The following is an 18,713-nucleotide window of genomic DNA, read 5'->3' on the forward strand; positions in this document are numbered from 1 at the left end:
TCATCACGAACCAATCTTTCTTAGTGTGTCGATTGCTATTCGGGCATGGAATAATAATGAATATGGTTTAAATGACGACCCTTGCAGATAAGTGGAGTACATTTTATCGCTGCAGTGTGTGGCCGATTATGGCAGGACGACCATTCTGATCAACAATTTAAAATTTCTTTCACGCGATTACGATTAAACTTTAGGTGTTCTTTATTTTTTTCATAAAATTATACAGTAAAAGCATCGGTTCACAAAGTGTCTTAAGGCAAAAAGACTATGTTTATGATATTTTTCGAAACAAGGGGGCACGTTTCAAAATTTCGTTAATTAAACATTATTCCATAACGCGCCGAAGCTAAACTTTTCACGTACGATTTGTCGCATTCGTGATGCTGTGCGTGAGATTGAAAAATTATTTCGGATGGAAATATTGAACAAGTTGAAGTGCCGACAATATTACTATTGATATATCGAATCTATCGGTAATATCATTGATTTAAACGTCTTTATTGCCAACGAACCTTAACGCTGATATTTTGTGAATGTAACTCTGTTGCGCACTATTTGATTTTGAATTCTCATTTTGTCACCACTTGTTTCAAAAAATAGTCAAATCCTGTTTACGAACAAGAGTCTATAATTATAAATGGCGGAAAATGCACAGAATCTTTTTTCGTAAAAGCATTCGTGCCTGATCCGTACTTAAACAAACGTTACAATAAAGATAACCATAGATTAGCCCTATAATCAAAGTATAGTTATTAATTGATAATTATCTAAAATATACACCTAATTTTATCGTAATCGCAATTAAATACAGTATAATATCATAATATTTGAAATAAATGCATTTTATACAAATAGATCTGTGGTACATTTACGTAAATTTGATTTCTCTAGTAACATATCTAATAAATAATTAATTATTGTTTATTTTCATTTATTTTATACCGTTAATTTATTAGACTTACATAGCTGACTCGGAACATACGAAATTACTTAATAATTATTTTATATATTCGTCCGAAATTTGAATTGAATCTTTTCGATCCTTACCCTTATCTTACATGTTATATGTAAATTGTAATATAATCAACCGATAGTACATGAAGCGGATGATGATAGCCCACCGAGTACGTCATGCATGTGTAATATTTTGCAAAGACGCCTTTGAGATGACCGTTAGGAAATGATTACTAGATGTAGATCCTGCTCGTTTTGCGGTTAAAAATCTCCCCTGCTCCAAATAACTTATATTGTGACGTGATTTTATTCCGCGTTCGTTCCATTATAATTTCCATTTCACGATCTAATGCTAATTACAAAATCGGTATCATTTGAAAGGCTTCTTTGAGTATCGAATTAGTTAATTTTCAAATCGTGTGATTACATGAATGCATTATGCAGTTTGATTACGTGACGAAACGATTATATCGTTGCGGGTAAGACGTGTAAGTTGAAAAGTATAATGTAGGTGACTATAGGAGAAAAAGGATATTCATCACAACTATTCAATTTTATTATTATTGTTATTATTATTGTTATTATTATTATTATTATTATTTACTTGTTATAAACCTTAATCGCACCGACAATCATTTTTGCCGACGAAATACGGGATTTCGATTAATTCCTAATTACTCATTTGCCTACTCTTTAACACAGTTCATGGTATTAACGTCGAGGATATACATTATACATACATCATTCACACATTATTTGCACATGCGATACCTCTTGCTCCGGCACTTGAGTTTTGCGCCGATTAATATTCATTTTAGATATTCATATTGAAGGTATGATCCGTGGTCGAAACTTTATTTAATTACGCGAATTTATCTATCCGTATACCATATCTTGACGGTTGAAAAAAATGTGTGACACGACATGCATTATTTTATTGATTGCTTCACAAGAGTAACTCTTGAAGTGATCTTACGGAATGATTTTGCCAAGTTTCTTAGTATTTTCTCGGAGTGTATTTTTTATTTTCTTTATTTATTATCAATCGATATAAATAATGCATTACTTTACGCGGGAAATAAATCGTAAGTTCTAACATAATAAAAGCTGGAAAAAGCACTGAAGATTTGACACATACTTGACTGTCTTTCGTGCTTTAATATGAATATAATTATGTCAATTAACAGTACGCGTATTATATTATAAATAAATCACTCAAATACTGTAGTAATAAAATCCTAATGTTAGCATGTATGTTGTGTAATATAATAAATATCGTCATTCCGCACGAATATTCAGCATACACAATAATGTGTGGTAGGAAAGAGTATTAAAGTTCTCAAATCTTTGTTATCCCTTTTTTGGCGTTCATTTTGCGACCACTATCAGATCATCATCCTGCTTGCGTGAATAAAACTCAAAATCGATCCACCCAAATTACATACAAATAGGAGGAGATATTATAATTCGTGAATGTTTACTTCTTCTTCGTTTCTCTGATTCTTAGAACCGGAATATAGCGTGCAGTTACGCACATTATACTTTGGTGTAAAAGAAATCTTTGCATTCACAAAACAGTTCTGATTACAATTCGCGACAGTTCAATCAAATTTACGAGGAAAAAAAACAGCTTTGGGAATTTAAGGGGGTGCCCTGGTCGATTTTGACGTTGACGTACATATCTCCAAATATCGAAGTCTACGTATCGCAAACCTGAAAACGGGTTTGATAGGCCTATTCTATATGTAATTCTGAACAAAAATACTTCTAAACATTTTCATTCGACGAAATCGCTTTGGTAAATTCGTAGAATTCATGCCATTTCTTCATTTCTGCCTCAGATGAAAATGTATTCGAGTGCTTTTGTTCAGAATTGCGTATAGACTGGGGCTGCCCTTTTTTGGGTTTGAGATACGTAGACACCGATATTTGCAGATTAGCGTCGAAATCGATCAGGGCACCCCCTTAAATATACTTCAACGTGATGAATCACACGCCAGGTTGCGATGAGATTGGCGGTATTATTTTATTATATAATTATTCCATTTACTAACGTTCATTTCTAAACACTAGCTTTTAATATTTACCATAATTATATGCCCTTAACAAGCAGTACCGTTATATCTACAAAATGTACAAATAATGACGATGACATAGAGTTATGTATCGATATTTTTTTCGTCTTCATGTCATTTCGCAGTGAGACAAATCCAACGCTGAAATTGAATAATACGTAAGTCTTGAAGTGGACGTCTTTTCTGCTCATTGTATAATATGCGCAATATAACAGTAAATATGTGAAATTCAAAACACGGGCGTTTTGATATTTAATAAAGATTTGACGTAGCGAAATTGCCATCGCAGTACGAAATTCATAGGAATACTCACACGTGTGAAACGGAATGAATTGATTTCAGTTTTTTGTATCGTGACGAAAAATTTTGCTCTGGAATTCTTTCTTATTTTCGGACTACGTAATCATGAGATGTTTCTTTCGTTTAGAGTATGATTTCATCAATGACGGGTCAGTGATAATTGATAAATAAACGTAAGTGCAACGTTGAATACGATAACAAGATTTGGTCGGTGTAAACAGAGAAAGGATTTGTTGACTTTAGCAAATATTGCGATAGAAATATTTTTTTGTCTTTTTCGATTCAAGAAACGTCATTTGACACGGCAACAAAGTAATGTGAACACCAATAATTTGTGTTATCGAGCCAAACCATATTTATTTGAAGCAAAAATAACATGATCCTCGCTATTTTCGATAAGTTCAACAAATTTTGTGTATGTATGTGACTCTACTGTCTTGTGATGAGCTCGGTTGGTAAAAATTCACGATTTCGTTTCCTTAAAGGTAGATTTTGGTAACTATGAGATGAACGATCAGCGAGTATTGCATATTTATAATGAGTTAATTATCGAAGATACAGACTGTTAGGACCTCGCAATATTTAACGATACAGACTTGGCGATTCGTACTCTATAGCATGGCTCGACCCCCACAACTATTTATCAATGTGTATGTATGGATTAATGTATTCCAATTTATAATGTATGTAAAAAGCCAAACATTCAAATACATCTATTATACAGAGAGATAGAGTTCTACTATTTCTTTTGACCTAACGAACAAACAGTTTTTAATTCATAGAGTTTATGTACCTATACATAATATAATTAATAATTATTTATTCCAACAACAAGTAAGTTAGTATTTGATAGCATTTCTTTTTTTCTTTTTTCTTTTTCATTCTTCAATCGTACTTTCTTCTTCAATATATCTCTGTATATTATATATTATATATATGTATAGATTGATATCAACACGTAATATTGATTATTTGTTTTTTATTTTCTTCTTTTAATTATATTTCTTGGTGAAAATGAATATGTGAAACGCGCTGAACTACCGGCGCCAGATTCAATAATTGTTGTCAATTTATCTATTCAAGTCCATCTATACGGATGAACTGAATCTGGCCATTGGGTGATTTTCCACATAATTCACGTGTTCACAGTCTATATTTTTCTTCTGTCTACCTCCGAATAATTTTTTTTTAATTCATTATTATATTTTGCAGTTTCGTTATTTTACACGTTCTTATCGCGAGTCGATGAGACATGAAGCGCATGATATATTTTCATCTAGCCTACAGTTGGTCGAGTTTATTTGATTTTTGGACACGAACCGTAAAACTTTTTTATTCATTGTCTGTTAATTTTTTTTTTTTTTTTTCTACCTTTTTGCACCACCTTTTCTCACTTTATACATGGTATACCGATTCGACATATTATTTTCAATTCAATTTATTCATTATATTCAGTTACGTACTCATTTCATAGCCGGAGGCATACGTTATGTCGAGATGCAGTCGAACTGGTCAAAAATACGGTACGAATATCCGTATATTAACAGATCTCCATACACGCTTTATTCTTTACGCACGATATTCGAACTATAAAACAATAGAACGTCAGACCAAAAGACTTTCACGTAACAATCGCAATTTTCTGAAATAATCAAGACGTACTTGTAATTCAATTTCACGCATATATTCAGTCATCATTTTTTCAAATCATGCCAATTACTGCAAAAAGTTGTAACGTACAAATAAAGTCTTTGGGATAAATGAAAAAAAATAAATAAATTCTCATAAAGAAATCCGATTTCCAGCGAAACCACCGAAAAAATTGTTCTGATTATAACGAAATGCCGCACAAATGTCAGTGTCATTTACCCATATATATGTATTAATTTAGTTAGACATACACACCGATAGCACATGGTATGTATAAATACCGACAAATTTACATATGCGGAATGATGAATACGTGGATTTCATTTTTATACAAAAGTGACAATAATTAGTCTGGCAGTATTCTATTATAGTAGTATATAAGTAGAAATGTTACGAATCACCAGTCGACCGGGAAACACCGAATTGTTGAGTTCGTGTGAATTCGGTGTATGTTAGTTGTGGCTTTTTTCATCCCTGAATCGGTTAACGGTTACACGAGCAATGCTAATATCCTGCTCTTCCCGAATCGAGTGATACATTTGTAATTATATAAATTGTGAAACATCGTCAATATGTTAAAGTTTTCAATATATGTTGTAACGTACGGAAACCTCTGTTATAATATTATATATGTATAGCGGTTACGCCCGTCGCGATCACAAAGCCACAAGGATCGCAATTCGTGCAAATGGATCACCAGAACCATAGTGCAGAGAACCGTTCGTCAGAAACTTAATTAAAATTCTTCGAGAAATGTTCATCGATCCTCTAGCTCCGTACACCTTCTGTTCTTTTTATTGAAATTTTTTTCTCTCGCGATGATTTTATACTCGTTATAGGTAATACCTATCTACTTGGTACGATTATAACTAACCCGTAGAATCGTCCCCCGGACAATTCCGAATAAATAATAGGCTATAACCTCGCTTGAGGCTGAGCGATTATCGTTATTAGTATTGTTAACAATATTTTTATCATTAATTTTATTATCATCGTATTCATTACAATTACAATTATTATTATCATTATATCAATATTTATTCATTATTACTATTGTTTTATTTGTATTTATAATTATATATATGTATATATTCTTCTCGTCACTCATATTTTGTTTTTCGTTTAAAATAACGCGAGAGATTCCTGTAATCCTTGCAGATCGTACGTATTCATATACGTATAATCTGTCTCGTGTCAATTTCCCATACAGTGTTTGAATCCTTACTCACGTGGCTCGATGTATATCTCAAGGGAAAATATTTTTTAAACACAGCTTTGTTATACGTAAGAAATTCAAGAGTTAATCGTACGGGCTGCGATACGTAACAGGTACATGTATGCGAGGCGGCGTGAAAGAAGGAATGAATTTTGCAAGGTAGGAGAAGAATGTGGGGCGGGGGAGGGGGGAGGTGAATCAGTCCTGTGCACCGTTTCTACCTCATCTTTCGGTCCTTGTCACAGGAAACTTCTCCGATCATTGGAATATTATACGGTCATCAGGTGTGAAGGGTATAGATTACCGGTTAAACTTCTTACGTAAAACTTTCGACGCAACTTTTTCCCCGTCTCTCTGTACTTTACAACGAAAAAAAATAAAAAAAAAAATCTAGCGAGTAACGTTGAGTTCGACTGGACGAAGAAATTGTATATTCACTCGAGCAAAGATCAGCCGTTTCAAGTTTATAACGTTCGCTGGGCATTCTCGAACGCAACTCAAATCACTCAGCCTCGAGACACACTATTGACATAGCCATTGGTTTACAATTGTTATTTCACCTTCTGTTTCTCGTCTTATAATATATTTTTTTGAAAATCTCGTTCCTTTCTTCCCTCGTCCAAACTTACAGCAACCACTTGGCTATGAGAATCATAATTAAGTGGGGTCCGAGCGTAGCTAACGACGCACTTCCGTTCACCTGTACGTCGCTGTCCTTCAGGAATACACCGTCGATAACGTGAATTATACCGTTGGTGCACTCGACGTCTGGACGGAAAACGTGGATCCATTCGTTCTGCCACTGGACGTGGTAGCCTGGAACATGATAAAGGCAAAATGCGAATAACTTCGATTTGCACGCTGCGTCCTCACTCGATGCGAAATTTTCTCGAGGAGATAAGAGCATCTGCTGCAGTGATTTTTATGGGCTGTCATTCGCAGGCGTAATGACGAAGGTTGTTGCAGGGAAGTCTCGTTAAAGATGTGCAGATATTTTACCCTGCAACGGGAATCGCGTTCATAATCGTATACGCACGCTCAGGTTATATACTCGTACATATTATATCTTCGGAGTTTAGATGCATATACGTATATAATACTTGGTGTGTACGCGTGTGCTTGTGCAAATACAAGGGATGCATAGATAAGGGGGGTAAACGCCTTGGCGTGTATAAAAGTTTACACCAACTTTAGCATAGCGCGCGCGCTCGATCTGATTAGGGGGAATATATGCGCATAGCTGCAAAATCGGAGGGTATAAGGGGAGTATATGTATACGTGATCGGTGATAAAAATGGGCGATAAGTTTAAGTACGTTGTCGAGGAAACTGATTTGAGAGTTTTGCAATCCGAAAGTGAAGGGAAGCATAACCCATCTCGGGAGAAATGGAACCAACCATTGATGTAAGATTCTCGAGAATATCACCAAGGATAAAATGAGATGATTGACGTAAGATTAACATGGCTGCCGTTGATACGCTTCAAATTTTAATTTGGCTGCCTGATAACTTAGAGCACTCGTAAATTATTGAAACTATCTCCACGCCAAATAATATTACGGCAAGAGTAGGTAAAGCATCATTTGATTCTCGAAAAAAGACTAAGAACTGCGAAATCGACTCACAAAATTAATTCGTGTGAGCTTGTATATTTATTGCCTATCGGCACGGCGTAAGACTTCATCGTGAAAGTTTAAATATAAAAATTTATGTAACGAATTTAATAATTTTGCCGTTAAGGTGAGTTGATTGGGGTTTCATTCGAATATCGGTCCGCAGTAGGGGAGAGGAGGGAAAAATGGGACCCGTGAGGTAGGAATAACGTCAGATCAGGGGTGGTTAACTTCTCGCGATCATGGCGCCCCAAATTCGAGGGGCTCGTTGAGCTTTTTACCTGGGTCATGATAAGGCCCTCAAATCTTTTGTTCGAGTATAAAAGCGCGTGTGATGGTTTCGAGAATTTTGAAATTTAACACAATTGCTTCTGCGTTTGGCCTACAAATACATCTCAAGCGTTATCGATATTTTTTGAAATCCCATTTGATTGTAGAGGGGGCCCATTTTGCCCTTTACCTCCCTACATAATGCTTGACGCCAGATTTTCGTTCGATTCAAGATTCATTGTGTGACAACAAAAGCGCAAATGGCTAGTCATAGAGAGAGCTAGAGAGTCGAGAATGAGTTGATTCAAGGTACATAGCACTTGATTAAATAATTGATGTAACTCGAGTCACAGAATTGCACCTTAGGTGATTATCTTCACGTCTATACCCTCGACTCTGGCGCCTTTATTTGCTCAAAGTTTTCTCATTTACGGGTCGAGCAAATCGACGTGACCTCTTGCCAGTATGGTCCGAGTGTCTAAATACTGTCTACTTTCGCGTTTCTCGACTCGCCCGCTGCACGCGAAACTTTTCTTGTTATTTGCTTTCGCGAAGCCAAACACATTTATTATAGGTGCAACGTTTAACTACGAAAGTGTACAAAAATTCGGAATAGAAATAAATATCCCGGTATTACTTTCCGAACACCAAAGAAATTGCGGAACGTCTCAGACCTATTTTGACATTTTTTCCCATGCGTGCGTGCACCTCATAACGCGCAGCGTTGACTTGCGAATATCTGCACGTCTGGCTCATGCGGGAAAAAGGTTTTGGGATATCGTGGAAACGGAACGAAATGGCGTTCTCGAGGATAAAAATAAAATGACTCGAGCTGTACGTATACGCGGACTTCCATACGTATGCACACGTATGCTTCCGCGAGTATACCTATACACGCGAACATATAATAAGGATATTATGGGCAGTACCTCCATCTACGCTAGGTTCGCCAGCTTGAGGCTGTAGACCAACGGCGTGAACGACTTTTGAATATTTATCACCGCTTTGCTCAACTTTGTCAGAGGGTGTTAAGTAGAACGAGTGCCAATCCAACCGTTCCCACGGAACTCGACGTTTTCCAACTATTTTAAAGGAGATCCCAAGGAATCTAGCCTCGTATTGTACATACATGTATATATACATTAGGATATATTGCCGTAGAGTTGACAAAATTATTATTATTATCCTGACTTCATTGAACGAAAGTTTGACGTGTAATATTTTCGAAAACGTTTAGTACCGTATTTTCCGGGCTTATTTTTATTATGTCCGCAGTTACAGTTGGTGAGAATTTATATTGAGAATGTGACAAAAGTCCCGGTAACAACTGTCTCCATTGTCCAGTTATTTTCTTAAGCGGATTTGTCATCATTAAAGCTCAAAATATAGCTTTAGTGAAAATAAATGGACTATTTTTGTTAGGAACATGACTGCAACAAATTTTCAACGATCAGATCAACAGAATGTGAGCTTTTGTAGGGGACATAAGAGAACAAGTTTTGCACATTGGGTATTCACTCATAACATAGAAAATATTTTCACTCAACGTCTTTGGCGAGAAAACGTTCAACAACTGAGCCAAAGAGTGCTTCGATCATCAACGAATCTGAACTTGAAGTCGAGTAGTTGAAGGGTGTGCAACGAGTCGAAGGAGCTACCTTCTTATTCGTCGTTATACGGATTTTTGAAAAACACTTTACCGAAAACGAGTATTAATGCGATCAGCCGAGAGTCGAGGTTGAAAATGTTGGTCATGTATGAATATCTGCATCAAATAGTTGTCGTTATAGTTGAGAATTACCGGTACCGGATAATGGCAATAAATGGTGAATTTATGCGACCGTTAATATCGGAATTTTCCTCGGAAAAGTAGAGGCGATACAGCAGTATTTGCAGACCAACGGAGGTTGTTCAGATAGCATTTAATGCTAATAGAACCCCAAGGTTATGGGTTGGAACGATACGCGGAGCGTATTATAGCGTTTAGAATTTTATAGTTTGTATTATTACGGGTACACGACCGGTTCGGTGTATCGCGCGTTACGTATACGCGACTGGGGTACAAATGTTATCTCGAGACTCGAAAGTGCCGTCTCCGTTGTGCACGAACTTGGGCTTGTCGTATGCAGGTATACGCGAAATACGACGGAAGAGTTATTAGTTTTCTTCCATGCTTTCGTACGAGGATAACTACTTTGGTCTGGTATACGTATACGCGTAAACGCGAGATGTAATCTTCAAGAATACAGTGCCCGCATAAGGGAGGCGAGGCCACGGTTTCGCGGTGTGATAACGAAGGACTCACCGAGAACAATGTTCTCCAGCCGACAGAGAATTCCAGCCGCGCTACTGCTGTTGAGAAATTCTCTGAAGCAGCCCGAGTGACGAAGCTTATCTTGTTATGGTTAGTAAAATACATAGAATAGTATCAAGGAGAGTGTCACGGGCATTTCGTGCAGCCTCACTCAAAACTTGGCGCTAAGATTAAACGCTTCCGAGCTCTATTTGTATGCCACGTATTATAGACAATTTTTAGTAACCAATTAAACCCGTTACGGGCCATATCCAGCACTGACCTGAAGTACCGCGATATGGTGAAATTGTTATCCCTGTTGCCCGAAAGGTGGATGAAGAGGTAGTGCGTTAAGTAATATTATATCGCTAATGGTTGGATTGTACTTGGAGAAAAGTGGCTTGATTAAAACCACAAGGTTAAAAAACTTTCGGAGGTTGGAAAATTCCTTCATCCGATATTAACGGCTGTACCATACTCGCCCTGCGATTGGTCGTCGATTCTCTCACTCTCATCGTCGTTTTCTGATACAGCTGCGGATAAGTACATGCAGAGAGATTCGATTAAAAGAGACACCTAATCGCGTCCCGTTTTTTCTGACGCGTAATTTTTAATTTAATTTGTTTTTTTTTCCTTCCTTTTTCTATTCATTTTTTATCCCTTTGTTCTTCGCTTTTGTCACCGCGATTCGAGCAAAATCAAAGAGGGATAATTTGGTCGGGTTAACGGGGGGGAAATTGATGCCTGGGTAGTCTATCGAATTCATTCAACGGCAGTAAGCGGGTCTCCATTCGTTGGAATCTACTCGATCAAACGGACCGTTTAACAATTTTTGTGTCAATTTCAAAATCGATAACGCCGTTGACAGGGAATTGCTTTTCTCGTGCAGTAGTGGGTATATGTAGAAATGGATCGGGAAGAGGATGAGGAATACGCCGTCGTGCGCCGAACGAGAGAAGGTAAAAAAGATCAAGAGACGAGATGAAGGGAGGCATCGAGTCGCGGGTTTATACCCGCAGAAATAGGAGACTTGTCTGACGATGAGGGGAGAAAGGTGTATCATCGGTGGAATGTGTGCTTCGTGGTTTTTCTTCAAAGAGATGAAAATAGAATATATTTAGAGAAGATCACCGAGGGTAACTTCACCTCGCGCGTTACGTTTCTAGGATAAGGATTATTCGTGGTTTATCTCAGTGTCTGCATTTATCGTTTAGTACATCGAGTAACGAGTTTCCAAAATAACGGGGTTGCTTTTATGGGAATTTGTATAGTGTCCGACAGTTAAAAATCTGGACTGTATTGATTGTCTTCGATTTTTTTTTTTTGGTTTTTTTTGTCATTAATCGAAAATGTGCTTGTCGTGTGATAACAATTTTCAGGTAGAACGTAAGAGCTGCGAAGACGAAAAAAAAACGCGATTTGAAAGAATAAATCCTATTAAAAACTTTCACACGAATAAAGCTGCAGGGTGCGAACTTTGTGTCGTTATATCTATTTGAACTTTACGTTCTTGCAATAGCGCGTTCTCTGTATTTTCCTTAACAGTATGAAAAGCTGTACTTCTTTTCAATAGCCTCAAAATTTTTACCTTAGTTCTCTATTCATTGTGTACAACACAGTTTTCGTCCTGAAATGACGATCAGTTTTACAACGACGATTAATCGAAGAAAAACTTTTACATCAGAATTTCACGCGACATATATTTCCGTAGGTATTACATCACACAGGCAAAAGAATTTGCCTTCGTGAGAATGTTCGACGTAGTGACTGGCATGCAGGAGAGCAAATAGTCGAATCAGGATCCTGGGAAGGACCAAAGTTTCGAGTTTCGGTAACCCGGTAACGACTAACCGATTACGACGACGGTAAAGTTTAAGAAAAGTTTTTCACTACGTGCCGGCCAATCCTGTTCCTGCAGTGTTTTTAAAATAAAGACCTACTGGCCTTGTAATGTATATACATATATATTATATACGTGTAGGTGATACTTACTTTCGCCAACTTCCTTCACGTGTAGTTTCAAGGTATCTCTCATTGTCGGCAGGATCACGGTGTCATTGAAGTACATGTCTTTCAGCTTCGCCATCGTATAGGCCTGGTCGGCTACCACCAGGTGTCGCTGCAATATCTGCTCAGCCTGTAGATTGAAAATCAATTTTTCATATCGATTCCATTTCCACGCGTCGACGTGCTAAAAATGACTCTTCTCAAGATCGAGTCATCGAAAGTGGTTCAATTTCGTTCCGAAATCATTTGAATACTTTCAAGAGTTAATGGCTTTTAAATTTTTAGGTAAATGCTTTAAACTATACTAATTACATGTGCGAAATTCCGGAAATTTTCTATTTTTGTCTGGCAGCTTTAATACCGTAAGTAAGATAGAGTTGCCGTTCCGTGATCGTTGTACTGCAAAATCTGCAAGGATTTGGGACAAACTTCTTTTTTCAAATCTAATTCAGTTATACAGTATACGCGGCATTTCAAGATAAGCTAACGCCTAGTTTTTCAAATAACTTTGAGAAAAAGCGTGTTATTTTTCTGTTGAATTTCGCGATGAAAGGAGTTCAACCGCTACATTTGCTTATTTCGCAATACTTTCGACCAGCTCTCAATATCACGGCAAACTGGATCCGGGTATCTTGTAACTCGACTCAGGATCAAAATGGATGATATTGAGAGCCGTATTTCCGGAAGTAAGCCTTTGTTGCATACGGGGGTATACATATTAGGTATGTCAGATTGTTTCCCCGCATACGTATTGACATGAGGCAATAAGACTATTCGGAAGAAACGATTGAATGGAAGAGCGGTTCTGTCTTACGTGGTAAGAGTATTCGGGCATAAACAGCTTCTTGTAAGTCGAAGGAAATTTGATTTCGGCTGCTTTCCAGGCGAAGTCACGGGGCACAAAGTAAGTGAAACGCTTCCTCGTGTCGTTCAGTTGGTTGTTGAAACCTCGCCGCTGCCCAAGGAAATAGGTTGAGCTGTAAAACGAAACAGATAAAGTTAAGACCCGCGACCTAGAAAGGAAAGATACTCGGATCGACGAATTCGATATCTTTTTTCTCAACTTATTCTCAACTTATACTCCATTGCATTCCGAAATCTCTTTCTTCGTAAAATTTCTCGCGTCATATAATAATCCATTTCACATTGAATAGGACAATTTTTTTGTAAATATTTTATAGTTGGCTTAACTAGCGTAAATTTACTGTAGAACCGATTTCAAAGATACACAATGTTAAACTGATATTTAATCAGGAAAATCAGTTCAGGTGTTTCTCTCATCTGTCTAGATATATTAGAATGATTGTTGAAAACGTTAGAATCGGTCATATTTCGAGCCGATTTACACCGGACGATAGTAGGAGATAAATATTATAAATCTTGCAGCAAGGCACGTAAGAAAAAAAAATTAGACGCAGGACATGAGATATGAGATTTAGCTTACAGGCATGACACTTTTCCTGGATGGTCTCTGCAATTTTTCGTTTTCCCTCTTCTGTCTTATTCTGTCGCAAAATTATATCATTCGCGTGTTAGTTCAAAAACGCTATAACTTTTTCAATAACTTGACGAGAAATGTGAAAAACTTTACTTCCCCACGTAGTTAAAAGCATCTCGTTCGCCCAATTTCAATTTTCTCGTTATTCAAATCCTAAGACGATCAGGAGATCGGTTCAAATTTCAAAGGGGTAAACGTGAATAATAATAACAATTGCAAAAAAGAAATAACTCAATGCAAAACACCTTGATTTGCATGTGCGCAGTTTGTTTGTTTGTTGATTGGTGTTCAGAGTTTATTGTCGGACCGCATGTTTCCGGTGGGTCGAAAGATCGATCGGTGATTATTCCACTTGTTTATATATTTCGGTTCACCGCACGCACCGATTATTTGACCCGCTGTTAGAATTGAACCGCGTTTGCAGTAAAGTTTGCCATCAGCGTTTTTGGCGCTCGAAAAATTGGCACGTTTCACGCGTTTAGCGGTTGTATACCTGCATCAAATATACATGCCCGCAATCGCCGTTGTTCATTTGTGCCAGGCGTGTAGAAGACACATTCTACCACTTGAGCAAATATTCGGATCACGATACACGGCGGGAGATGTCGAACATGCATATTTGCTGGAGAAAAATTATACCCACAATCAGTCAAACCGATTGTTATACCTCTGTGTAAAAGGATTCTCTATCGCATGCAGAGAAATTTGTGTCACGATATTACAGTACTGGACAGAGTCTGTTTCAAATGCAGCACCATTTTTTTCCAATGAAAATGCGTTTCAAATTGTTCAAATTATACATCGAAATCAGATCAGTTGAATTTAGTAGCTAATTGATATTTTATGGAAAAACTGAACTTTTTTCGTTAGTTTCGACTGTATATCTGCGTGATTATAAAGGGGCGGGGTTGAAGTTTCGAATTTGAACAGTTCCGAAAGCACCTAATTATGAATTATTTATCGGCCAAACTTGAAGTAAAGAAACCAGACTTTTACGAAACAACGAATTTTCGAATGGTCCGAAACCCGACGGCTCAAAGTTTCGAAATGCAAGCTTCCGAAAATTCAAGTTTCGATAGAGCAAAGTTCCGATAGACTAAAAGTTCGAGAAATGAAGTTAGGATAGAGTAAAATTCAGAAATGAATGTCCAGGACTACGAATGTAAAAATATCGAAAATCCAAAACAAAAAAATAAATATCAAAGTGGTGAAATTTCATTGTGCCAGAAATTTACAGAACCGAAAAGCTTCGATCATTCCGTCTTTCGATGTTGCAGATTTTCAAATTTTTTCATTCCAGTACATTCTAGGAACTTTGACTTAACGGAGTTACACCCTTTAAGAATTTTGTCTTTTGAATCGCAAATAGGCACCGATACCCTAAAGACTCGTAAACAGATTCGCTCCGCTCGAGGGTATAATTCGCAAAGCGAAATCGCCGAGGAACCAGGACCGTTTGATATCGCGTCTATTGCCTCGTTTGGATGTTTAACAGGGTGATGGAATGGTGACGTCACCATCCATCCACCGCATCGAGTTGCTGTGCAGCCACCGGCGTATCGTATAAAGCAGGTAATGGCATTAAATCTATAACACGCAACCCGTAGTTTCTGCTTCACGGTGGTCGTCGTGGGTAACGTATTGCCGGCTGATAGATGGCGGAGAGATACGTGCAGTGTGTATGTAGGGTCGACCTAATGGCTATTATCGTAATGAAACTAGCATCGGGTCAGACGATACGTGATATGCCATTTCGCCCAATAATTTTCGCGTCCGCGGTACAGCTGCCTCTGCATTTGAATTCGCCGTTCACCCTCAAGCAAGAATACGATTCGCCAATTTGAAAAATTTCTCATTACATGATATACTTTCATGTTTTACAACGTTACAAACTCTCGTGTAGAATTCGTGTTATTTGAGGTATCAGGTGAAACACCGCAATAATTCGAACAAAATTTCAGACTTGACAGAGGTCGGTGAGTAATTTCTTTTACCAGAAATAAATATCTAAAATTAGTATCCTTTCATTTGGCCGATCCGTTCTGAATCAATTGGCGATCCCTTTGAAGGATAATTTTTCTGAAATACGCGCACCTTCTTTGCCTCATGTTTCTCATCTGCAGACCTTCCGTATCACTCGGTTGAATGATCGTAATTTAAATGAGTATTGGTAAACAAAAATTTCTATCACTCCTCAATAATACATGTAAACAACAATGAAATGATAATTTAAGCGTTTAACCTTTCCTCCAGAAAGCTGAAGTGAAAATAATCGTGATACGTCAAATATTGGGACGAAATCAACTTACTCCGGGAGCATGAAGAAAAGAAATAAAGAGAAGAAAGGTAACCTTAGACGATGTGGAAAAGTTACATATTATAGTGACATTCATTTTCAATAATATCGTATAAGCTTATTTCCTCACGCCGAGCGATAGGAAAAAAAAATAACATAGACAAGTTTCGTGATTGATTTTCATCGTTTTACATGGAGAGTTAAATGAAAAAGGCATTCGAAAAAAAAGCCTTTGTACCGTAATTTCCAAAGGGTTATAAAGCTCAAGAGGAACACGGCTAAAGTGCACGTATTTAAGCTCTTTCTTCTCCGCTAATGCATCGTGCAATTTGTCCTGACAATATCATGTTGCGAAAAGCAAGTTAAGTACAATTTCCACAAGATCTGCAGCGAGATAATATCGAATCAGATTTGTCTCGTCGCATGGCATTCATTATATAAAGAGATTTGAATGCAATGGAGTTTCTGAAAGGAGAGTTAACGGTGCGCAAATTGAGCCATTCGTTTCGAGAGAAACAATTATATCGAATGTGGCTGCTGAATTATTCCGCATTGAAGCTTCGCCGACGATATACTATAAAAGCACAATTATCGTTTCTCCTGATTGAAATGCAATGCAATACAAAGCGATTTCTCTCCGAATACCCTGCGACCGGAATAGAGGGAAATTAATAGCTAAAAAATGTGAAACGGAGGTGAAAGTTTTCCGAACGTGAATTGGTCAGTTGCAGGAAAGAATTAAAATTAGGGAAGTTGGTGTATAAATTTTGATAGACGCTGAGAAAAGCTGTTTTTTCTTTGCTGTATAGTTACGCGCATCGCTTGAATTGAAAAAAATCCCACTTGCATCCCTTTTTAATCCCACTCTTGAATAATCCTAGGTACTCACTTCAGCATCGGGTCGGTCCTCAGCTTCTCCTGTATCGTTGTGTAAGGAACACCGAGAACTCTGTCGATAATGTGAATAATCCCGTTCGTAGCCGCGATGTTCGGCGTGATAACGGTTGCATTGACGCCGCCTCCTTCGACGGTGATCGTCTCGTTCCCACTCGGTCCTTGAACTACGTTGAAGTAAAGACTTTTTCGCTCAGCCGCCGTTGCGACCTGAAATATCTGAGATTAACGGCACGTTCAGCAACTGTTCGAATAAAGGTCGCACGTATACAGGTATAATAAAAATTGTCATATACGACATTGAATCACGTTCTTACAGGCATGTTGCTGCAAGTCCTTAGTGCGAGGACAATATAATTATAACGTCGCATGCAGATTGCATATAAGAATCGAAACATAAAATTGAACAAACACATCCGCTGAAAACGAGTATTATTTATCTAGATGAAGACAAAATTATTCACATTTCACATTCACGAATTCACACGGATAAAAAATTAAACGTAGCTTATCATGCAATGATCTCCGCAAAGGATAAGATTATTCTAATTTTCATCTATATCATCGAAAGGATAACGATAAAAACGGGAAATACTTGGAACTTAACGAGCAAAAAGAACTGTAGATTCATAAAAAAAAAAAGAAAGAAAAATTTAGCGATGTTGCGAATGATTTTAAAACAACGAAAAATTTGTTGAGATCAAGTAAAATTTAGTTCGAGCACACGTCCTCCCCCCAACTTCTTCAACAATCTCTTGACTCTACCTGCTAACTCTTCCACATTCCTCGTAGTAACATTTAGTCTCCATCCTGTCCTCCTATTTCCATCCATCCTCACGTCACTCGCTTTCGCCCTTACTCCGCTAATTCTATTCCCCACTATTCTGGATTCTCACACCTTTCGTCCATTCGTACGCTTTGTCTCAGGCCCACTTGTATTCCAATGTTCGGTCTAATCGACTTCCGTTCCATCCTTTGTCAAAGACGCTCCTATTCCGACGTTGGTATAGCCGATTTCAATTTCAAGTTTCAACCTCGGTTCTACTCTAAATATTCATTCCAACTATTCCTAATCCATTTCACCTAGTTACGAAATTACAACCTTTCCCAGTTCTAATAAAGCATTTATACAATCAAAAATATAACTAATCTATTTCATTATCACTTCTTCCATCATTCCTGGATCGAAGACAGCGACGAGACTGGACCCGAATTTACCCAAAATAACATTTTGTGTGGGTACAGAGGTGGTTCGACAACCGTTCGTCGAATCAACCCCCATCTATTTCGTAACAAGTGAATTGCGAACCTTTTTTTTTACAGAAATACATTATTGATGAATTATTTACTGCCGTAAAATTATATCGGAGTCTAGACGTCGAATGGTGTTACTTGTGTTTCAGAATAAAGCAGTTCGTCTTACTTTCGTATCATGGCAAAAAAGATGAAAATGGACAAGAATTTTATTTATAAAATACCTAAAGGTGTAAGATGAATTTGCCTCAGATATATATGACTTTATTAAATAAAAGATGTGGTGAATTTACCAAAGATGATTATCTTGCAACGCTGTCGATGTCCGCATTAATTACGTGCGCGAACAAGATCAAAGCAAGCAATTACAGAATTCCCCGGTACACGGTGAAAG

At 37.5% G+C, this 18,713-nt stretch overlaps 1 protein-coding gene across 5 annotated transcripts in view; it reads right to left on the bottom strand.

Moving 5' to 3' along the window:
* Positions 1–183: 183 nt before the first annotated feature.
* Positions 184–18,713, bottom strand: part of Fas1 (fasciclin 1) — a 224,839-nt gene continuing 206,309 nt past the window's right edge. For 3 of the 5 annotated variants that reach the window (XM_069134649.1, XM_069134647.1, XM_046618092.2), the window contains 4 exons: positions 17,061–17,284; positions 13,192–13,354; positions 12,363–12,507; positions 184–7,011 (listed from right to left, as the gene is read on the bottom strand). In XM_069134649.1, coding sequence (XP_068990750.1) covers positions 6,821–7,011; positions 12,363–12,507; positions 13,192–13,354; positions 17,061–17,284 — 723 coding nt within the window. In that variant the 3' untranslated portion in view covers positions 184–6,820. The remainder of the gene's footprint in view (positions 7,012–12,362; positions 12,508–13,191; positions 13,355–17,060; positions 17,285–18,713) is intronic. The other 2 variants (XM_069134650.1, XM_069134648.1) reach the window with 1 other exon arrangement.

The sequence above is a fragment of the Neodiprion pinetum genome, chromosome 3 (genome assembly GCF_021155775.2).
Source record: "Neodiprion pinetum isolate iyNeoPine1 chromosome 3, iyNeoPine1.2, whole genome shotgun sequence".
Lineage (NCBI taxonomy): Eukaryota > Metazoa > Arthropoda > Insecta > Hymenoptera > Diprionidae > Neodiprion > Neodiprion pinetum.